Source organism: Bombina bombina, chromosome 4 (assembly GCF_027579735.1).
Source record: "Bombina bombina isolate aBomBom1 chromosome 4, aBomBom1.pri, whole genome shotgun sequence".
NCBI lineage: Eukaryota > Metazoa > Chordata > Amphibia > Anura > Bombinatoridae > Bombina > Bombina bombina.
The window spans coordinates 568,377,190-568,401,508 of record NC_069502.1 but is presented as its reverse complement, the minus strand read 5'-3'; the positions used below and the strand labels follow the sequence as shown (position 1 = coordinate 568,401,508).

At 41.6% G+C, this 24,319-nt stretch overlaps 1 protein-coding gene across 1 annotated transcript in view; it reads left to right on the top strand.

Annotated features, from left to right (window-relative positions):
• Positions 1-24,319, top strand: part of MDN1 (midasin AAA ATPase 1) — a 1,255,339-nt gene that overhangs the window by 1,077,449 nt on the left and 153,571 nt on the right. The window contains 2 exon segments of the mRNA XM_053710546.1: positions 21,824-22,050; positions 22,354-22,494. Coding sequence (XP_053566521.1) covers positions 21,824-22,050; positions 22,354-22,494 — 368 coding nt within the window.

Below are 24,319 nucleotides of genomic sequence, written 5' to 3'. Positions count from 1 at the left end.
TGGGGCCAAGGGTCTAAAATCAGTGAAAATATTGGGTACTGGCCCTGTGGGTTTTAGCACAGTGGGGCATTGCGTCTTTGTGGTTAGCCGTTGACTCTTTGAAACCCTCTGTGCTATCTAGGTTTTCACGTTTATGTATCAGACTTGCCCAACTTTAAAAACGGCACCTCAAATATCCATTAGCACTAATACTTTAATGAATGAAAAAGCTAAAAGCAGGAAAATAACATGCTTCTTTTTTCCTCAGGTTCTAGCAGCAAGCGGTTGTAGATTAGAGGCTAGCTGGATGCCCCAGCTAAGAGGAGGTTGAGCGTTCCAGTCCAGCTGCTTTGATACATTTCAATGCTATAACTAGCCATCCAAAGATAGATATTTTTTTTCATTGCAAACTTTATTCCTGTTTTAATTCACAAGAAAAAGCTTTCTCTAACACCCATGCTCAACTGTTTGGTCAATTTGGATCGGAACCACCGCCTAATACCTAATGTATTGTTTTTTTGCTTATTTTTGTTGTCTAGCGGTTAGTTGTTCAGCCTATCAAGCACTGGTCCAAATCCTCCCTAGGCACCCGTTTTTGGACGCTGCAGTTCCTTCACCTATAGCCCTTCTGCTTGCCGTCCAAAGCCACAGTTCCTTTTTTTCTTTTTTTGGTAGAACCAAGTGTTCGCTAAAGCACAAGAACCAGACTAGTTATTTGCCTGCAGTACTTCCTAAGGCCAAATCTTACCCTTCCAAACGCTCTTTGCTATCATTATGCACCCAAAGAACATGTAGCCTTTATAAATAACAGAGTGATTATGTGCAACAGGGTTGATGGGAAAAAGCAGCTCAGAAAAGCTACAGGCAACTTTCCGTTAGCATTAATTAACAAGGGCATGGTTTCTTTAAAGCGACAGTAAAGTCACAATTGACACTTTCATGGTTCAGACAGAGCGTGCAATTTCAAACAACGTTCCAGCGTTGTCAAATTTGCTTTGTTTTCTTGTTATCCTTTGTCGTTAAGCATACCTAGGTAGGCTCAAGGAGCAGCCATGTACTACTGAGAGCTAGCTGCTGATTGGTGGCGGCACACATATGTCTCTTGTCATTGGCTCACCCAATGTGTTCAGCTAGCTCCCAGTAGTGCACGGCTTCTCCTTCAACAAAGGATGCCAAAAGAATTAAGCAAACCTGATAATGCAAGAAAATTGGCAAGTTGTTATAGATCGGGAAAGAAAGTTTCTGAGTTTGGTGTCCCTTTAACGTTGGAATGAAGCAACGATGCCCTGCATCACATTGGCGTGCTAACTCTTGCTCTCAAAGGCAGGAAGGTGATCGAAATCAAAGATAAGACTGTTCATTTTTAGCACGCAGCTTCATGTAGGTTGCTAAACCAGGAGACACGTAGTTCTGAAAAGGGCCTCGCAAACGCACCTACTTATTATCAGATGTACTTCTACACAAAGGCTAACGAAAGGCGGGGGCCAATTCAGCACGTGGAGACTGTTTTGCCAACCCTTCCTCTTCTACCTGAGATCTAATAAACTCTGAACATGTTCCCCTCCCTGCACCCGGACTAAAACTGTAGCAGCAGCAGCAGCAGTTTTCAAGAGATCTTTACAAAGGATAAATGTTTTGTTCCTTGTTTCCTATGAAATCATATGGCATATTTAGTGTCTGAGAGTGTAATGTTTAAGTATGAACTAGTACCCTTGTTCATGCAGGACCACTCAGTCTCACACCTTACCTCGGGTTCACTAAGATCTAACTTGTGTGAACCCTGTTATGCTCATAGATCTGAGGGTCACTACTGTAGGATACAGAGTGAAGATGGTATACCAAAAGGAGTTGGATATGAGCTAAACAGTAATATAGTATGGTAATGTAGGATAACTCAGAATCCAAAGTTTAGGGAGAAGCTTATTCACATCCAAATGAGTTGTAGACTCGCATCACACACATATAAAATATTTACATAACTTGCACAGGCACACACACACACTTTAGATAGAGTTGTGCAGAGTAGCTTCGTTGGTCAAAGTCAGTTTAAGCACATACAGTTCATCAGAGGTTAATGCAAATGGAGTAGTGCTATTTAGGCAAATGATAGATACGGCAAAAGTCACTGTGCAAGTCAATATAGTGAATCACAAGCGGAATAGTACATGTAACAGCAAGTGCATGAGATAAACTGGTTAATAGCTTAGTATGGCAGGTAGACTTGATTACTTGATTATTTGAGGCAAGCAGTAGCAAATGACATGAAAGGCAAGATATCCTTATTTGTAAATTGGTAATACAGACCGGTAATCCAGATGATATTATATACAAACCGACTTCCCAAATAGTATCCTCAGAGTGGAGCAGAAGCGGAGTTACCGGAGAAGAAATGCACACAGCGTGTGCCGAGATTCAGTGAGAGTGTGTGGCGGCTGCGGTTTCACCTAGTGACGTCACACGCCAACGGACCAGCATGCGAGTAAGCAGGAAGCAAGCAGCGAGAGAGACAGGAACAAAGTTGTGGAGCTGCAAAACCACAAGACTTGAGTAACAAGAACTAGCATCAGAAGCAGGAAATCCCAACTTAGACAGGAGGGAATAGCTGGGTGCGAAGTGTTCAGGAACAGTGGGTGACTGAACAAATTACCAAGCAACGTTCAACAGTAGGTGGAGCCTTAAATAGCAGTATGATAATTAGTTGTTAAAGGTACAGAATGGTAAAATCCTGACAGAACTCCCCCCTCAAGGAGCCGCTCCGCGGATCAAGGACCAGGACGTTCAGGATTTCTCCGGTGGTACAGAGAGAGGAGTTGGGGGGCAGAGAAGTTTGAGGATGGCTCCCACGAATCCTCCTCAGGAGCATAACCCTTCCATCTTACCAAATACTGTAGTTGATCATGAAGGTATCTGGAGTCCAAGATAGATTCGATTTCATATTCAACATCATCACTGACTTGAGGAACAACAGAAGAACTCTGTAAGTTACCCCTGACCAAGGAGTAGGGTTTTAACAAGGACACATGGAACGTTGGATGTATCTTCAGAGTAGATGGTAATTGTAGAGTCACGGCATTAGGATTGATTACTTTAATAATCTCATACGGACCTAAATATAATGCACCTAATTTTTTACTAGGAATCTTTAAACGTAGGTTTTTTGTACTAAGCCAGACCTTGTCGCCAACAGCATAATCTGGAGGTTTAGATCTGCGTAAATCATAATGATGCTTCTGGGTAGTTTGTGCCACTTCTAATACTGTTTTTAAAGAAGCAAAACCATTAGCAATGGAATTGATTGTATCATTTACCATTGGAAGTGTAGAATCGGACGTACAGGTAGGATGATACGATGGATGAAACCCATAGTTGATAAAAAAATGGTGTGGTTTTCATTGAGGAGTGTAGTGAGTTGTTATGAGCAAATTCGGCAGTGGCCAACAGTGAATGCCAATTATCTTGTTCTAAAGTACAATAGCAGCGGAGATATTGCTCAAGTGACTGATTAGTTCTTTCCGTTTGCCCATTTGTCTGGGGATGATAGGCTGAGCTAAGTCTTCTACAGATGTTGAGGGTACGACATAGCTGGGTCCAGAACCTGGATGTGAATTGTGACCCCCTATCCGTAGTGACAGATTTAGGCAATCCATGAAGTTTCACTATGTTGTTTAAGAATAGAGAGGCAGTTTCTGAAGCTGTTGGAAGACCCCTGTGGGGGATGAAATGAGCCATTTTAGAAAACAAATCAACCACCACTAATATGGTGTTGAAATTTGATGAAGATGGTAAGTCCACTATGTAATCCATGGCGATGTCTGTCCAAGGTCTGTCTGGGATTGGAAGCGAAAGAAGGTAACCATAAGGGCGGTTATGTGGGTGTTTTTTAGTGGTACATGTGGGACAACTTTGTACATATCGAGTGACTGTGTCATTCATTTTGGGCCACCAGTAATCTCTCTTTAATAAATGCAATGTTTTATGAACTCCAGGATGACCTGCTAATAGTGAGTCATGAGCATAACCAACAATCTCATCCCTAAGAGCTTCAGGTATATAAAGTAGATTGTCATGGTAGTACAAACCGTCCTGATGTTTGTTTAATCCAAGTTGCTGCAAAGATGAGTCCTGAGAGAGATGCTGTTTTAGGGTGGTTTTAAAGCTGGTAGTTAAACAGATTATTCTGTCTGGAGGTATGATAGATTCAGGTGTTTCTATATGTGAAGGTTTCGGATCCTTCCGAGAAAGAGAGTCTGCCTTGAGATTTTTGGAGCCGGGCCTATAAGTTATGATATAATCAAATCGTGAAAAGAAAAGACTCCACCTGACTTGACGTGAAGTCAGGGTTTTGTTAGATTTCAGAAATTCAAGATTCCGATGGTCAGTATATATCAGAATAGGGTGTTGTGTTCCTTCCAAAAGATGTCTCCAGAACTCCAGGGCGGATTTGATAGCAAGTAGCTCCTTATCACCAATACCATAATTCATTTCTGCAGAGGTCATTACTCTGGAGTAGTAAGATATTGGGTGAAGAGGTTCTGTTGGAGACTTTCTTTGAGAAAGGATTGCCCCAAGGGCATACTCGGAAGCATCAACCTCCAGGGTGTATTGACAACTGGGATCTGGGAACTGTAGAATCGGAGCTGTAATAAATTTCTGTTTCAGACTAATGAAAGAATCTTCTGCTGACTGATTCCAAACAAATTTTATATGTTTACGTGTTAAGTAAGTCAAGGGTTGAACAATATGTGAAAACCCTTTAATGAATTTGCGATAAAAGTTCGCGAACCCTAAGAATCTCTGGATTTCTTTCTTATTACGGGGAGCAGGCCAATTGGTTATAGCATCCACCTTGTTAGATTCCATGGAGATACCTAGAGGGGATATGTTGTATCCTAAAAAGGAAATTGTATCTGTATTGAATATACACTTTTCCAGCTTAGCAAAAAGACGATGAGCTCTTAATCGTAGTAAAACCTGCTTTACATGTGACACATGTTTTTCGTATGATTCCGAGAATATAAGAATGTCGTCCAGATAGATGACAATACATACATCTAAGAGATCATGAAACACATCATTTATGAAACACTGAAACGTCGCCGGTGCGTTGCATAAACCAAACGGCATTACAGTGTATTCATAAAGGCCGTAACGTGTACGGAAGGCTGTTAACCACTCATCCCCTGCTCTCATCCTAATCAAATTGTAGGCACCTCTAAGATCCAATTTTGTATAAATTACAGCACCACGTAACCGTTCAATTAGTTCAGGAATGAGAGGCAGGGGGTATCTATTTTTCTTTGTACATTTGTTAAGTTGCCTATAGTCAATGATTGGACGGAGACTACCATCCTTATTCTTAACAAAAAACATAGAAGCTCCAACTGAGGATGTGGAGGGTCTAATGAAGCCTTTTTTTAAGTTATCATCCAAATAATTTTTTAAATGAGCTAATTCTGGCTCAGAAAGAGGATATATATGTCCTATAGGTATGGTACTGTTTGGTATGAGATCAATAGGACAATCATACGTCCTGTGTGGTGGTAGTGTGTCTGCCTCAACCTTATCAAAAACGTCACTAAATTCTTTGTAACATTCAGGTAGGCCATTGACAGATAAATGGTATAAAGAGTGTTTGGTAAAACATGAATGTTTACAAAATGCTGAATCAAATATCACAGACCGCTCACACCATGAAATAGTGGGGTTGTGTCTTATTAACCAGTTCAAACCAAGTATCATAGGATATACTGAAGTGGGAAGTACATCGAAAGACAATTGCTCAATATGACCAGACTTAGTTACTACAGTAATAGGAATGGTGTGATGTGTTATTGGACCTGAACTGAATAGTGAGCCATCAACCAAACGTATAGCAAGTGAAACACTCTTTTTTATTAGTGGGATCTTATTTTTAACAACAAAAGAAATATCTACAAAATTCCCAGATGCGCCAGAGTCAACTACGGCCTGTACGTCTATCTTCCGGTGATGCCACTGTAGGGAGAGAGGAAGGGACAAATGAGAAGTGAAATCATGTACCATATTGATTATATGATAACTAGGAGGTGTTCTGTTTATTATGATCCTCATAAAGCAGAGACATGGCAGAAAAAAATGCATCGAGAGAATTTAAGATGGGATCATCCTTTTCATAATAGGTATTAGCCCAAGACCTGGCCTCACCACGTAAGAATGAGATAACAGTTAATACCCTGACCCTATCTGTTGGATATGATTTAGGTTTCAGAGTAAACATCAGTGTACAAGAGTTCTTAAAATCCCTGAATAAAGCTCTCTCCCCAGAGAATTTTTCAGGAGGGCTAATTAAAGGTTCAGCTGAATTTTCAGCTACAGGAGGTTTACTGGCAAGCTGCTCATTTATGAATTTTCTGATATTTTGGTTCTCCAATTGTATCTCCCTTAGTCCCTGTATCATGTGATCCATACTTTGAGCTAGGGAGCCAACCCTATTGTAAAGCTCTGTTATATCCATTAAACAAAGTACTAGTTATCTTTATAGGCTTGGTAATATGTAATGTTTAAGTATGAACTAGTACCCTTGTTCATGCAGGACCACTCAGTCTCACACCTTACCTCGGGTTCACTAAGATCTAACTTGTGTGAACCCTGTTATGCTCATAGATCTGAGGGTCACTACTGTAGGATACAGAGTGAAGATGGTATACCAAAAGGAGTTGGATATGAGCTAAACAGTAATATAGTATGGTAATGTAGGATAACTCAGAATCCAAAGTTTAGGGAGAAGCTTATTCACATCCAAATGAGTTGTAGACTCGCATCACACACATATAAAATATTTACATAACTTGCACAGGCACACACACACACTTTAGATAGAGTTGTGCAGAGTAGCTTCGTTGGTCAAAGTCAGTTTAAGCACATAAAGTTCATCAGAGGTTAATGCAAATGGAGTAGTGCTATTTAGGCAAATGATAGATACGGCAAAAGTCACTGTGCAAGTCAATATAGTGAATCACAAGCGGAATAGTACATGTAACAGCAAGTGCATGAGATAAACTGGTTAATAGCTTAGTATGGCAGGTAGACTTGATTACTTGATTATTTGAGGCAAGCAGTAGCAAATGACATGAAAGGCAAGATATCCTTATTTGTAAATTGGTAATACAGACCGGTAATCCAGATGATATTATATACAAACCGACTTCCCAAATAGTATCCTCAGAGTGGAGCAGAAGCGGAGTTACCGGAGAAGAAATGCACACAGCGTGTGCCGAGATTCAGTGAGAGTGTGTGGCGGCTGCGGTTTCACCTAGTGACGTCACACGCCAACGGACCAGCATGCGAGTAAGCAGGAAGCAAGCAGCGAGAGAGACAGGAACAAAGTTGTGGAGCTGCAAAACCACAAGACTTGAGTAACAAGAACTAGCATCAGAAGCAGGAAATCCCAACTTAGACAGGAGGGAATAGCTGGGTGCGAAGTGTTCAGGAACAGTGGGTGACTGAACAAATTACCAAGCAACGTTCAACAGTAGGTGGAGCCTTAAATAGCAGTATGATAATTAGTTGTTAAAGGTACAGAATGGTAAAATCCTGACAGAACTCCCCCCTCAAGGAGCCGCTCCGCGGATCAAGGACCAGGACGTTCAGGATTTCTCCGGTGGTACAGAGAGAGGAGTTGGGGGGCAGAGAAGTTTGAGGATGGCTCCCACGAATCCTCCTCAGGAGCATAACCCTTCCATCTTACCAAATACTGTAGTTGATCATGAAGGTATCTGGAGTCCAAGATAGATTCGATTTCATATTCAACATCATCACTGACTTGAGGAACAACAGAAGAACTCTGTAAGTTACCCCTGACCAAGGAGTAGGGTTTTAACAAGGACACATGGAACGTTGGATGTATCTTCAGAGTAGATGGTAATTGTAGAGTCACGGCATTAGGATTGATTACTTTAATAATCTCATACGGACCTAAATACAATGCACCTAATTTTTTACTAGGAATCTTTAAACGTAGGTTTTTTGTACTAAGCCAGACCTTGTCGCCAACAGCATAATCTGGAGGTTTAGATCTGCGTAAATCATAATGATGCTTCTGGGTAGTTTGTGCCACTTCTAATACTGTTTTTAAAGAAGCAAAACCATTAGCAATGGAATTGATTGTATCATTTACCATTGGAAGTGTAGAATCGGACGTACAGGTAGGATGATACGATGGATGAAACCCATAGTTGATGAAAAATGGTGTGGTTTTCATTGAGGAGTGTAGTGAGTTGTTATGAGCAAATTCGGCAGTGGCCAACAGTGAATGCCAATTATCTTGTTCTAAAGTACAATAGCAGCGGAGATATTGCTCAAGTGACTGATTAGTTCTTTCCGTTTGCCCATTTGTCTGGGGATGATAGGCTGAGCTAAGTCTTCTACAGATGTTGAGGGTACGACATAGCTGGGTCCAGAACCTGGATGTGAATTGTGACCCCCTATCCGTAGTGACAGATTTAGGCAATCCATGAAGTTTCACTATGTTGTTTAAGAATAGAGAGGCAGTTTCTGAAGCTGTTGGAAGACCCCTGTGGGGGATGAAATGAGCCATTTTAGAAAACAAATCAACCACCACTAATATGGTGTTGAAATTTGATGAAGATGGTAAGTCCACTATGTAATCCATGGCGATGTCTGTCCAAGGTCTGTCTGGGATTGGAAGCGAAAGAAGGTAACCATAAGGGCGGTTATGTGGGTGTTTTTTAGTGGTACATGTGGGACAACTTTGTACATATCGAGTGACTGTGTCATTCATTTTGGGCCACCAGTAATCTCTCTTTAATAAATGCAATGTTTTATGAACTCCAGGATGACCTGCTAATAGTGAGTCATGAGCATAACCAACAATCTCATCCCTAAGAGCTTCAGGTATATAAAGTAGATTGTCATGGTAGTACAAACCGTCCTGATGTTTGTTTAATCCAAGTTGCTGCAAAGATGAGTCCTGAGAGAGATGCTGTTTTAGGGTGGTTTTAAAGCTGGTAGTTAAACAGATTATTCTGTCTGGAGGTATGATAGATTCAGGTGTTTCTATATGTGAAGGTTTCGGATCCTTCCGAGAAAGAGAGTCTGCCTTGAGATTTTTGGAGCCGGGCCTATAAGTTATGATATAATCAAATCGTGAAAAGAAAAGACTCCACCTGACTTGACGTGAAGTCAGGGTTTTGTTAGATTTCAGAAATTCAAGATTCCGATGGTCAGTATATATCAGAATAGGGTGTTGTGTTCCTTCCAAAAGATGTCTCCAGAACTCCAGGGCGGATTTGATAGCAAGTAGCTCCTTATCACCAATACCATAATTCATTTCTGCAGAGGTCATTACTCTGGAGTAGTAAGATATTGGGTGAAGAGGTTCTGTTGGAGACTTTCTTTGAGAAAGGATTGCCCCAAGGGCATACTCGGAAGCATAAACCTCCAGGGTGTATTGACAACTGGGATCTGGGAACTGTAGAATCGGAGCTGTAATAAATTTCTGTTTCAGACTAATGAAAGAATCTTCTGCTGACTGATTCCAAACAAATTTTATATGTTTACGTGTTAAGTAAGTCAAGGGTTGAACAATATGTGAAAACCCTTTAATGAATTTGCGATAAAAGTTCGCGAACCCTAAGAATCTCTGGATTTCTTTCTTATTACGGGGAGCAGGCCAATTGGTTATAGCATCCACCTTGTTAGATTCCATGGAGATACCTAGAGGGGATATGTTGTATCCTAAAAAGGAAATTGTATCTGTATTGAATATACACTTTTCCAGCTTAGCAAAAAGACGATGAGCTCTTAATCGTAGTAAAACCTGCTTTACATGTGACACATGTTTTTCGTATGATTCCGAGAATATAAGAATGTCGTCCAGATAGATGACAATACATACATCTAAGAGATCATGAAACACATCATTTATGAAACACTGAAACGTCGCCGGTGCGTTGCATAAACCAAACGGCATTACAGTGTATTCATAAAGGCCGTAACGTGTACGGAAGGCTGTTAACCACTCATCCCCTGCTCTCATCCTAATCAAATTGTAGGCACCTCTAAGATCCAATTTTGTATAAATTACAGCACCACGTAACCGTTCAATTAGTTCAGGAATGAGAGGCAGGGGGTATCTATTTCTTCTGTTATGTGTGATCAGTCCACGGGTCATCATTACTTCTGGGATATAACTCCTCCCCAACAGGAAATGCAAGAGGATTCACCCAGCAGAGCTGCATATAGCTCCTCCCCTCTACGTCAGTCCCAGTCATTCTCTTGCACCCAACGACTAGATAGGATGTGTGAGAGGACTATGGTGATTATACTTAGTTTTTATGACTTCAATCAAAAGTTTGTTATTTTAAAATAGCACCGGAGCGTGTTATTACTTCTCTGGCAGAGTTTGAGGAAGAATCTGACAGAGATTTTTTACTATGATTTTATCCGGAGTCGTTAAGATCATATTGCTGTTCTCGACCATCTGAGGGAGGTAAAGGCTTCAGATCAGGGGACAGCGGGCAGATGAATCTGCATTGAGGTATGTGGCAGTTTTTATTTTCTGAATGGAATTGATGAGAAAACCCTGCCATACCGTTAAAATGACATGTATGTATACACTTCAGTATTCTGGGGATGGTATTTCACCGGAACTACTGTGTTAAAGGTCACTAATCTTTTTAATAACTATTCTCATGTTAAACGTTTTTGCTGGAATGTAGAATCGTTTACATTGCTGAGGTACTGTGTGAATAAATATTTGGGCATTATTTTCCACTTGGCAGTTTTTTGCTTTAATTGTGACAGTTTCGTTTCTCTTCACTGCTGTGTGGGAGAGGGAGGGGCCGTTTTTGGCGCTCTTTGCTACGCATCAAAAAATTCCAGTCAGCTACTTTTATATTTCCTGCATGATCCGGTTCATCTCTGACAGATCTCAGGGGTCTTCAAACTTCTTTGAAGGGAGGTAAATTCTCTCAGCAGAGCTGTGAGAATTCTTATAGTGACTGTGTATAAAAAACGTTGTTTTGTTTTCTTATGTACAAATTTAATTAGTGTTGTTTTTTACTAATGGGAATCAAACCTTTGCTAAACGTTGTGTTGTTTTAAAGTTTGATGCAATAACTGTTTTTCAGTTCATTATTTCAACTGTCATTTAATCGTTAGTACCTCTTTGAGGCACAGTGCGTTTTTTTGCTAAAAAAGATTATAACCAAGTTGTAAGTTTTTTTGCTAGTGTGTTAAACATGTCTGACTCAGAGGAAGATATCTGTGTCATTTGTTCCAATGCCAAGGTGGAGCCCAATAGAAATTTATGTACTAACTGTATTGATGCTACTTTAAATAAAAGTCAATCTGTACAATGTGAACAAATTTCACCAAACAGCGAGGGGAGAGTTATGCCGACTAACTCGCCTCACGCGACAGTACCTGCATCTCCCGCCCGGGAGGTGCGTGATATTTTGGCGCCTAGTACATCTGGGCGGCCATTACAGATAACATTACAAGATATGGCTACTGTTATGACTGAAGTTTTGTCTAAATTACCTGAACTAAGAGGCAAGCGTGATCACTCTGGGGTGAGAACAGAGTGCGCTGACAATGCTAGGGCCATGTCTGATACTGCGTCACAGCTCGCAGAGCATGAGGACGGAGAGCTTCATTCTGTGGGTGACGGTTCTGATCCAAACAGATTGGACTCAGATATTTCAAATTTTAAATTTAAATTGGAGAACCTCCGTGTACTACTAGGGGAGGTCTTAGCAGCTCTCAACGATTGTAACACTGTTGCAATACCAGAGAAACTGTGTAGGTTGGATAAATACTTTGCGGTACCGGCGAGTACTGACGTTTTTCCTATACCTAAGAGACTAACTGAAATTGTTACTAAGGAGTGGGATAGACCCGGTGTGCCGTTCTCACCCCCTCCAATATTTAGAAAGATGTTTCCAATAGACGCCACCACTCGGGACTTATGGCAAACGGTCCCCAAGGTGGAGGGAGCAGTTTCTACTTTAGCTAAGCGTACCACTATCCCGGTGGAGGATAGCTGTGCTTTCTCAGATCCAATGGATAAAAAATTAGAGGGTTACCTTAAGAAAATGTTTGTTCAACAAGGTTTTATATTACAACCCCTTGCATGTATCGCGCCGATTACGGCTGCGGCAGCATTTTGGATTGAGTCGCTTGAAGAGAACCTTAGTTCCTCTACGCTAGACGACATTACGGACAGGCTTAGAGTCCTTAAACTAGCTAATTCTTTCATTTCGGAGGCCGTAGTACATTTAACCAAACTTACGGCTAAGAACTCAGGATTCGCCATACAGGCACGCAGGGCACTGTGGCTAAAATCCTGGTCAGCTGATGTTACTTCTAAGTCCAAATTACTTAATATACCTTTCAAGGGGCAGTCCTTATTCGGGCCCGGTTTGAAAGAAATTATCGCTGACATTACGGGAGGTAAGGGCCACGCCCTACCTCAAGACAAGGCCAAAGCTAAGGCTAGACAGTCTAATTTTCGTCCCTTTCGGAATTTCAAAACAGGAGCAGCATCAACCTCCACTGCAGAAACCTGCTGCTGCCCCAAAGACAGCATGAACCGAGAGCCCCCGATCCGGGACCGGATCTAGTAGGGGGCAGACTCTCTCTCTTCGCCCAGGCCTGGGCAAGAGATGTTCAGGATCCCTGGGCACTAGAGATCATATCTCAGGGATACCTTCTAGACTTCAAATTATCCCCCCCAAGAGGGAGATTTCATCTGTCAAGGTTGTCAACAAACCAGATAAAGAAAGAAGCGTTTCTACGCTGCGTACAAGATCTGTTAACAATGGGAGTGATCCATCCGGTTCCGTGGTCGGAACAAGGACAAGGGTTCTACTCAAACCTGTTTGTGGTTCCCAAAAAAGAGGGAACTTTCAGGCCAATCTTAGATTTAAAGACTCTAAACAAATTCCTAAGAGTTCCATCGTTCAAAATGGAAACTATTCGGACAATCTTACCCATGATCCAAGAGGGTCAGTACATGACCACAGTGGATTTAAAGGATGCTTACCTTCACATACCGATCCACAAAGATCATCACCGGTATCTAAGGTTTGCCTTCTTAGACAGGCACTACCAGTTTGTAGCTCTTCCATTCGGATTGGCTACGGCTCCAAGAATCTTCACAAAGGTTCTGGGTGCTCTTCTAGCGGTACTAAGACCGCGAGGGATTTCGGTAGCTCCGTACCTAGACGACATTCTAATACAAGCTTCAAGCTTTCAAACTGCCAAGTCTCATACAGAGTTAGTTCTGGCATTTCTAAGGTCGCATGGATGGAAAGTGAACGAAAAGAAGAGTTCTCTCTTTCCTCTCACAAGAGTCCCATTCTTGGGGACTCTTATAGATTCTGTAGAAATGAAGATTTACCTGACAGAAGACAGGTTAACAAAACTTCAAAATGCATGCCGCGTCCTTCATTCCATTCAACACCCGTCAGTAGCTCAATGCATGGAGGTGATCGGCTTAATGGTAGCGGCAATGGACATAGTACCTTTTGCACGCCTACACCTCAGACCGCTGCAATTATGCATGCTAAGTCAGTGGAATGGGGATTACTCAGATTTGTCCCCTACTCTGAATCTGAATCAAGAGACCAGAAATTCTCTTCTATGGTGGCTTCATCGGCCACACCTGTCCAGGGGGATGCCATTCAGCAGGCCAGACTGGACAATTGTAACAACAGACGCCAGCCTACTAGGTTGGGGCGCTGTCTGGAATTCTCTGAAGGCTCAGGGACTATGGAATCAGGAGGAGAGTCTCCTTCCAATAAACATTCTGGAATTGAGAGCAGTTCTCAATGCCCTTCTGGCTTGGCCCCAGTTAATAACTCGGGGGTTCATCAGGTTTCAGTCGGACAACATCACGACTGTAGCTTACATCAACCATCAGGGAGGGACAAGAAGCTCCCTAGCAATGATGGAAGTATCAAAGATAATTCGCTGGGCAGAGTCTCACTCTTGCCACCTGTCAGCAATCCACATCCCGGGAGTGGAGAACTGGGAGGCGGATTTCTTGAGTCGCCAGACTCTTCATCCGGGGGAGTGGGAACTTCATCCGGAGGTCTTTGCCCAAATACTTCGACGTTGGGGCAAACCAGAGATAGATCTCATGGCGTCTCGCCAGAACGCCAAACTTCCTCGCTACGGGTCCAGATCCAGGGATCCGGGAGCAGTTCTGATAGATGCTTTGACAGCACCTTGGAACTTCAGGATGGCTTATGTGTTTCCACCCTTCCCGCTGCTTCCTCGATTGATTGCCAAAATCAAACAGGAGAGAGCATCAGTAATTCTAATAGCACCTGCTTGGCCACGCAGGACTTGGTATGCAGATATAGTGGACATGTCATCCTGTCCGCCTTGGTCTCTACCTCTAAGACAGGACCTTCTGATACAGGGTCCATTCAAACATCAAAATCTAACTTCTCTGAAGCTGACTGCTTGGAAATTGAACGCTTGATTTTATCAAAACGTGGTTTTTCTGAGTCGGTTATTGATACCCTGATTCAGGCTAGGAAGCCTGTTACCAGAAGGATTTACCATAAAATATGGCGGAAATACCTATACTGGTGCGAATCCAAAGGTTACTCCTGGAGTAAGGTTAGGATCGCTAGGATATTGTCTTTTCTACAAGAAGGTTTAGAAAAGGGTTTATCAGCTAGTTCATTAAAGGGACAGATTTCAGCTCTGTCCATCTTGTTACACAGACGTCTGTCAGAAAATCCAGACGTCCAGTCCTTTTGTCAGGCTTTAGCTAGGATCAAGCCTGTGTTTAAAGCTGTTGCTCCACCATGGAGTTTAAACTTAGTTCTTAACGTTTTACAGGGTGTTCCGTTTGAACCCCTTCATTCCATTGATATAAAAATGCTATCTTGGAAAGTTCTGTTTTTAATGGCTATTTCCTCGGCTCGAAGAGTCTCTGAGTTATCAGCCTTACATTGTGATTCCCCTTATCTGATTTTTCACTCAGACAAGGTAGTTCTGCGTACTAAACCTGGGTTCTTACCTAAGGTAGTCACTAACAGGAACATCAATCAAGAGATTGTTGTCCCATCCTTGTGTCCAAATCCTTCTTCAAAGAAGGAACGTCTTTTACACAATCTGGATGTAGTTCGTGCCCTCAAGTTCTACTTGCAGGCAACTAAAGATTTTCGCCAAACTTCTTCCTTGTTTGTCGTTTACTCTGGACAGAGGAGAGGTCAAAAAGCTTCTGCTACCTCTCTCTCTTTTTGGCTTCGTAGCATAATACGTTTAGCCTATGAGACTGCTGGACAGCAGCCTCCTGAAAGAATTACAGCCCACTCCACTAGAGCTGTGGCTTCCACTTGGGCCTTTAAGAATGAGGCCTCTGTTGAACAGATTTGCAAGGCTGCAACTTGGTCTTCGCTTCATACTTTTTCCAAATTTTACAAATTTGACACTTTTGCTTCTTCGGAGGCTATTTTTGGGAGAAAGGTTCTTCAGGCAGTGGTTCCTTCTGTATAATGAGCCTGCCTATCCCTCCCGTCATCCGTGTACTTTTGCTTTGGTATTGGTATCCCAGAAGTAATGATGACCCGTGGACTGATCACACATAACAGAAGAAAACATAATTTATGCTTACCTGATAAATTCCTTTCTTCTGTTGTGTGATCAGTCCACGGCCCGCCCTGTTTTAAGGCAGGTAAATATCTTTTAAATTATACTCCAGTCACCACTTCACCCTTGGTTACTCCTTTCTCGTTGATTCTTGGTCGAATGACTGGGACTGACGTAGAGGGGAGGAGCTATATGCAGCTCTGCTGGGTGAATCCTCTTGCATTTCCTGTTGGGGAGGAGTTATATCCCAGAAGTAATGATGACCCGTGGACTGATCACACAACAGAAGAAAGGAATTTATCAGGTAAGCATAAATTATGTTTTTTCTTTGTACATTTGTTAAGTTGCCTATAGTCAATGATTGGACGGAGACTACCATCCTTATTCTTAACAAAAAACATAGAAGCTCCAACTGAGGATGTGGAGGGTCTAATGAAGCCTTTTTTTAAGTTATCATCCAAATAATTTTTTAAATGAGCTAATTCTGGCTCAGAAAGAGGATATATATGTCCTATAGGTATGGTACTGTTTGGTATGAGATCAATAGGACAATCATACGTCCTGTGTGGTGGTAGTGTGTCTGCCTCAACCTTATCAAAAACGTCACTAAATTCTTTGTAACATTCAGGTAGGCCATTGACAGATAAATGGTATAAAGAGTGTTTGGTAAAACATGAATGTTTACAAAATGCTGAATCAAATATCACAGACCCCTCACACCATGAAATAGTGGGGTTGTGTCTTATTAACCAGTTCAAACCAAGTATCATAGGATATACTGAAGTGGGAAGTACATCGAAAGACAATTGCTCAATATGACCAGACTTAGTTACTACAGTAATAGGAATGGTGTGATGTGTTATTGGACCTGAACTGAATAGTGAGCCATCAACCAAACGTATAGCAAGTGAAACACTCTTTTTTATTAGTGGGATCTTATTTTTAACAACAAAAGAAATATCTACAAAATTCCCAGATGCGCCAGAGTCAACTACGGCCTGTACGTCTATCTTCCGGTGATGCCACTGTAGGGAGAGAGGAAGGGACAAATGAGAAGTGAAATCATGTACCATATTGATTATATGATAACTAGGAGGTGTCTTACCCTTCTTTTGGCGAAGAAGTATTGGACAATCCTTAACAGTGTGATCTTTGTCAGCACAGTATAAACAAAGGTTCAATAATTTGCGCCTAGCTTTTTCTTCTGGTTTTAGAGGAGCACGAATCACTGCTACATCCATAGGTTCATCAAGGGACCTTGCTGGCAAGGTTGAAGGTGTAGCATGATAAGTGGGTAGTTTTCTGTAACTTGCATCACTGAAGGATCTTTCAGATTTTCTTTCCCTTAATCTTCGGTCTATACCAATGCTAAGTGTCATGAGGGCTTCTAAATCATCAGGAATGATACCACGTGCAAGCTCATCTTTTATTGCTTCACTGAGACCTAATCGGTATTGATTCCTTAAGGCTGGAGTGTTCCACTGAGTGTCTGGTGCCCAACGTTTGAAATCTGTGATATATTCTTCCACGACTCTCTTCCCTTGACGTAAGGACCTAATAGCTGTTTCTGCTGTGTTCTGTTTATTATGATCCTCATAAAGCAGAGACATGGCAGAAAAAAATGCATCGAGAGAATTTAAGATGGGATCATCCTTTTCATAATAGGTATTAGCCCAAGACCTGGCCTCACCACGTAAGAATGAGATAACAGTTAATACCCTGACCCTATCTGTTGGATATGATTTAGGTTTCAGAGTAAACATCAGTGTACAAGAGTTCTTAAAATCCCTGAATAAAGCTCTCTCCCCAGAGAATTTTTCAGGAGGGCTAATTAAAGGTTCAGCTGAATTTTCAGCTACAGGAGGTTTACTGGCAAGCTGCTCATTTATGAATTTTCTGATATTTTGGTTCTCCAATTGTATCTCCCTTAGTCCCTGTATCATGTGATCCATACTTTGAGCTAGGGAGCCAACCCTATTGTAAAGCTCTGTTATATCCATTAAACAAAGTACTAGTTATCTTTATAGGCTTGGTAATATGTAATGTTTAAGTATGAACTAGTACCCTTGTTCATGCAGGGCCACTCAGTCTCACACCTTACCTCGGGTTCACTAAGATCTAACTTGTGTGAACCCTGTTATGCTCATAGATCTGAGGGTCACTACTGTAGGATACAGAGTGAAGATGGTATACCAAAAGGAGTTGGATATGAGCTAAACAGTAATATAGTATGGTAATGTAGGATAACTCAGAATCCAAAGTTTAGTGAGAAGCTTATTCACATCCAAATGAGTTGTAGACTCGCATCACACACATATAAAATATTTACATAACTTGCACAGGCACACACACACACTTTAGATAGAGTTGTGCAGAGTAGCTTCGTTGGTTAAAGTCAGTTTTAAGCACATAAAGTTCATCAGAGGTTAATGCAAATGGAGTAGTGCTATTTAGGCAAATGATAGATACGGCAAAAGTCACTGTGCAAGTCAATATAGTGAATCACAAGCGGAATAGTACATGTAACAGCAAGTGCATGAGATAAACTGGTTAATAGCTTAGTATGGCAGGTAGACTTGATTACTTGATTATTTGAGGCAAGCAGTAGCAAATGACATGAAAGGCAAGATATCCTTATTTGTAAATTGGTAATACAGACCGGTAATCCAGATGATATTATATACAAACCGCCTTCCCAAATAGTATCCTCAGAGTGGAGCAGAAGCGGAGTTACCGGAGAAGAAATGCACACAGCGTGTGCCGAGATTCAGTGAGAGTGTGTGGCGGCTGCGGTTTCACCTAGTAACGTCACACGCCAACGGACCAGCATGCGAGTAAGCAGGAAGCAAGCAGCGAGAGAGACAGGAACAAAGTTGTGGAGCTGCAAAACCACAAGACTTGAGTAACAAGAACTAGCATCAGAAGCAGGAAATCCCAACTTAGACAGGAGGGAATAGCTGGGTGCGAAGTGTTCAGGAACAGTGGGTGACTGAACAAATTACCAAGCAACGTTCAACAGTAGGTGGAGCCTTAAATAGCAGTATGATAATTAGTTGTTAAAGGTACAGAATGGTAAAATCCTGACATGCCTCTTTCTTCAGTCTACTGTTCGGCATCAGTGGCTCAGTGTATGGTAATAATTAGTCTGATGGGGTTTCCATGGACATCAGTCCCTGGTTTGATTCTGTTTGAGAGCGCTAAAGGTTTGCATGCTCAGACAGTGGAATGGAGATTTTCCGGATTGTCTCAGAGGAGACCTTCCGGGACGTTCGTGACCACGGACACCAGCCTGCTGGGCTGGGGAGGAGTCAGGGAGAAGTTTGTTCTCCCCTTCACCATTTGGAGTTGAGAGTAATTTAATTCAATTCTTTGATGGTTTGGCCTCAACTGTCTTTAGCCCAGTTTATCGGGTTCTAGTCAGTCAACATAGCCTCTGTGGAATTCCCTTGTCAAGAAGGAAGTGTTTCAGATTTTGTCTGAGGACGGGTGCTCACAGTTGCTGTATATACCATCCACATTTCTGGAGTGGACAACTGGGAAGCGGATATCTGAGCAGTCAGACTTCCCATCCCGTTTAGTGGGAACTCCATCCAGAAGTGTTTTCAAGGTTAACAACCAAATGGGGGTTACCAGAATTGGTTCTGATGGCGTCTCGTCAGAACACCAAGTTTCCAAGTATGGTTCGAGGTCACGAGACCCTCAAGCCCTTCTAATAGATGCTCTGGCAGTTCCTTGGTACTACAGGCTGGCATATCCTTGCCTCTGTTTGTTCTTCTTCCACGAGTTATCAAGTAGGAGAGAGCATTGTTTTCTCTAATAACTCCTGCATGGACTCGTAGGATCTGGTAGGCAGATATAGTAGGCCTGCACAAGGCTGAAACTAGTTGAAATTGATTAGCTGCTGCTGGACTGTTTTCCTTTTGGAGCACAAACACTGTTTGTTACAAGGATCTGCAAGGAGCAAAAAACAACATTCTGATTGAACTCCTTTAAGGCACTAGTTTAACAGTGCTAGAGACTCCAAGACTGCAAACAAGAGAAAAAGAACTGCTTAAAGAAAACTATTGTGTCTTTCTGGAATGACCCCTAAACTGTGATTACAGACCTTATCACCTACACAATTAGGGACCGGATGAAAAGAGCTGCTAACACAGTAACCTTTCAGTCCTAAGGAGATTCTGACTGCATTAAGGAACCTGGGGAAAGAGGTAACAGAAAACACAGACAACAAGTTGCATACAGGAGAGTTTAAAGTGTTGGAAGCTGAAACACAGTGCAAGTATAAACACAATAAAAGTGGCATTTCAGTGAGCCTTCAGAGCAGAAGGTGCGAGCCATATCTTTTTGCGATCCTCCATTAAGGAACATTACTTAGTTGTGGCTATAGCCCCACTTAATTTAAACCAAAGAGGGAATACCCCCCTTTTTTTTTTAGTTGTTTTAGTTTTACATGTTTTTAAGAGTGCGCACTCTATATTGTTATCCTATATGAATTGTGATTTTATGATTGTATTTTTAGAAGATAAAATAACTTGTGTTTTAAATACAGCCTTTTTTAGCAAATAGGTTTTAAAAGAACCAATTAAATACTGTTGTAAACGTTGAATTTAGCAAGTATTGATTGTGACAATTATTCCATATTTACCTTTAGCTGATATTTATTAGTGCTCACTCTGTAAGGTTTTTTTAGTTTAAGTTTTTAACTATCCACTTCAGGAGATAGTTGTTAGTGTAGTTTATCTTCTATTCAGTACTATTTACCTTGCTTACATTAGATCTAGTAGAGATGTTGTCTCTACCTTCGCGGAAACTTCCGCTTAGGAAGGATCTTCTGCTTCAGGGGTCCTTCCTTCATTCAAATATTGTTTCTCTGAAGCTGTATGCTTGAAGACTGAATAACTAAGAGTGGGTTTTTCAGAATTGGTCATTGAGTCCATGAATCAGGCTTGTAAGCCTATCACTAGAAAGAATTCTATAAGACAGGATTCCAAGGGTCTTATCTTTTCTCCAGGAAGGCTTTGAGAAGGGGTTATCTGTTAGTGCCCTCAAGGGTCAGTTTTCTGCTCTATTCATTCTGCTGCACAAGCGTCTGGCGGACGTTCCTGATGTACAATCTTATCGGGCCCTGGTCAGAATCAGGCCTGTGTTTGTCATTTGCTCTTCCTTGTAGCCTTAACCTTGTTTTTAGAGGTTTTACAACTGGTTCCGTTTGAGCTTATGCGTTTCCATAGATATTAAGTTATCTTGGAAAGTTTTGTTTCTTTCTGCTATGTCTTCTGTTCGTAGGGGTCCGAACTCTCAGCTTTGCAGTGTGATTCTCTTTATCTTGTATTTCGAAGATAAGGCAGCTATTCGTACAAAGTTTGGTTTTCTTCCAAAGGTTTTTTCGGACAGAAATTTTAATTAGGAAATTGTTGTTCCTTCTCTCTGTCATAATCCTTCTTCTCATTAAGAACGTCTGTTGCACAACTTTGATGTTGTACAGGCCCTTAAATTTTATCTACAGACATCTACAAAGGACCTCGTCAGTACTCTGCATTGTTTGTTGTTTTTCTGGTGATCTTAAAGGCCAGAAAGCTTCTGCCACTCCTCTTTCTCTCTGGTTGAGAAGTGTTATTTGTAGGGTTTATGAGTCTGCTGCTCAGCAGCTTCCTGTGAGAATTACAGCTCTCTCCACTAGGGAGGTGTCTTTGTCTTGGGCCTTCAAGAACGAGGACTCTGTAGAACATTTTTCTAAATTCTATAAATTTGATAATTTGGCCTCGGCTAAAGGTTTTTTTTTTGTTTTTTTTGGGGAGAAAGGTTCTGCAAGCAGTGGTGCCTTCTGTTAGGTTTCCTGTCTTGCCCTCCCGTATCATCTGTGTTGATTCTCAATAGTAATTGATGATCCGTGGACTCACCATGTCAATAGAAAGAAAACAAAATTTATGCTTGCCTGATAAATGTATTTTTCTTGACAAAGTGAGTCCATGGCCCTCCCTGTTCTCAGACAGATTTTTTATATATAAACCCCAGGAACCTCTGCACCTTGTGTTATTTCCTTTCTCTCCTTTTCCTTCGGTCAAATGACTGGGGTTTGCATCCTCCTGCTGGCCAGGAGTGATATTCCCAATAGTAATTGATGATCCGTGGACTTGCCGTGTCAAGAAAAAAATAAATATATTAGGTAAGCATAAATTATTATTTTTTTTAAAGTGATTTTATTTTGAATAATTTTACACACTTGTTTTTTCAGGAAAGATTTTGAGACATGCGCTGCAGGAGTGGATGTCATGCAACAGGTGTTTGTCGACCTGCGGGAAGTGGAGTCACAATTTGTTCTTCCTGAGGTGGAGATGACAGAAGCAGCGCAGCACATGCCTCTTCTCAAGAGTCTTCACTACATAAGAGAAGAAATTCGTACAGTTGTAAGAGAATTCACAGTGTGGAAAACTCACCTGCATTCTGAGGGTGCCGCCAAAAGTAAGGAATACTGGTGCTTCCCTCATAAGATCCATTTTTTAATACCTCAAAATATAATAAACTGGATTTCATTATATTTTTAATGATTGCCTTTTTTCCTTATATTAGTAGATAAGCAAGTTCTAGAGTGAGTACCACTACTCCAACATAAATGTATAGCTGTCATTTACTTGTGATGATATTTCTGTACAGACAGGGAAACATCTCCAGTTGTGTTTTGTAGAGATGATTGCTGCAAATCTGTTTTGGGCTGTGAAGTCTGTTGCCAAATGTGTTTTCATTGTTGCTTGTTTTTGCTTAAAGGGAATAGATCATCGGATGAAAGATTTGTTGAAGATTACTCTGAGAAAGTAGAATCAACCATCAAGGCTCTTCTATGTGCTGTTCAAAGTCTTGTACAACAGAGGAGCAAGCAGGAGTCAGAGGAGGGGAGAAACACAGAAGGTACAGGTTAGGTTGTTGTTAATATTCTGCTTGTTGTCACATTAAATTAAAGGGCCATGAAACACAATTTTTTTTTCTTCTTCCATGATTAAAACAGAGCACACATTTTTAAACATATTTCCAAAGTACTTCTATTACCAATTTTGCTTCATTCTCTGGGCATCCTTTACCGAAGGAGCATCAGTGCACTACTGTGAGCTAGCTAATGACAATATGCATATATTTGCGGCCACCAATCAGCAGCACATTCCCACTTCCTGAGCCCTTCTTAGGTATGCTTTGCAACAAAGAATACCATCTGAACTAAGCAAATTAGGTAATACAAATAAATTGTAAAGTTGAATAAAAATGTATGCTCTGAATCATAAAGGAAGATTTTGAGTTTCATGTTCCTTTAAAGCAAAAGACCATCATTGTAGATTTTTTTATTTTTTTTCAAATATCTGACTGTTTTGTGATATTGTAATATTGTAAAAACAGAGCACTGCAGGTGGATGTCTGTTTTTTTTTTTTTTTTTGGTGGGGGGGGTTATGTTTTTGTGATTATCTGGCATTTGGACAATTTCTGTTTCTTCATTGTAGCCATTTGCGCCACCAGAGATACAGGGCTTGCGTGATTATTGCAGAATATTCAGTGCTGTTTGTCATCTTAATATGAGGAGAGTCCACAGGTTTATTCCTCACTTGTGGGTGAATACAGAACCTGGCCACCAGGAGAATGCAAAGACACCCCAGCCAAAGGCTTAAATATCTCCCTCACTCCCCTCATCCCCCAGTCATTCTTTCATCACAGACCACGCCAGCAGCCCTCCGCAAAGCCTTATCAGTCCAAGGGAACTTGGAAACCATCTCAATCTTGGAATAAATCCAAGCAGAACAAGAACCCAGCCGAACCAAAGTCGGCATGAAGGGGCGGCACCCAATCCGGTGTTGGATCATGTTGGGGCAGATTATCTCTCTTTGCAGAGGCTTGGTTGGGGGACATGCAAGACCCTTTGGTTCTAGAGGTCATCGCTCAGGGTTATAGGATAGGTTTCAAATCTCATCCACCCAGGGGCAGATTCCTCTTATCAAACCTGTCTTCAAGACCAGAAAAACAAGATGCTTTTCTAGGGTGCGTGAGTGATCTCTCCTCCCTAGGAGTAATTGTGCCGGTACCTCTATCAGAGAGAGGTCTAGGGTACTACTAAAACCTTTTTGTAGTCCCAAAGGAGGGGGGTACGTTTTGACCGATTCTAGACCTAAAGTGCCTCAACAAGTTTCTGTCAGTTCCATCATTCAAGACGGAGACGATAAGGTCTATTCTGCCCTTAGTTCAAGAGGGACAGTTCATGACGACAATAGACTTGAAGGATGCTTACCTACATGTGCCAATTCACAAGAATCACTTCAAATTATTTCTGGATCAGCACTTCCAGTTTGTGGCTCTTCCTTTTGGTCTGGCTATGGCTCCAAGAGTCTTTACGAAGGTTCTTGGGGCTCTGCTCGTGGTGACGAGGTCATGAGGTATTGCAGTAGCGCCATACTTGGATGACATCCTGGTCCAGGCTCCGTCCTGCCGGTTGGCAGAAGACCATTTTATAACTCCTCTTCTTCAATCTCATGGATGGAAGATAAACTTAGGAAAGAGTTCTCTGGTGCCCAGTACCAGGGTAGAATTCCTGGGCACAATAATAGACTCCATATCCATGAGGATATTCCTTACAGACAAGAGACGTTGCAAAATTACTTCCAATTGTCTTGCCCTCCAGACCTCCTCAAGGCCATCTGTGGCCCGGTATATGGAGGTAATTGGGCTCGTGGTGTCCAGCATAGATTTCATTCC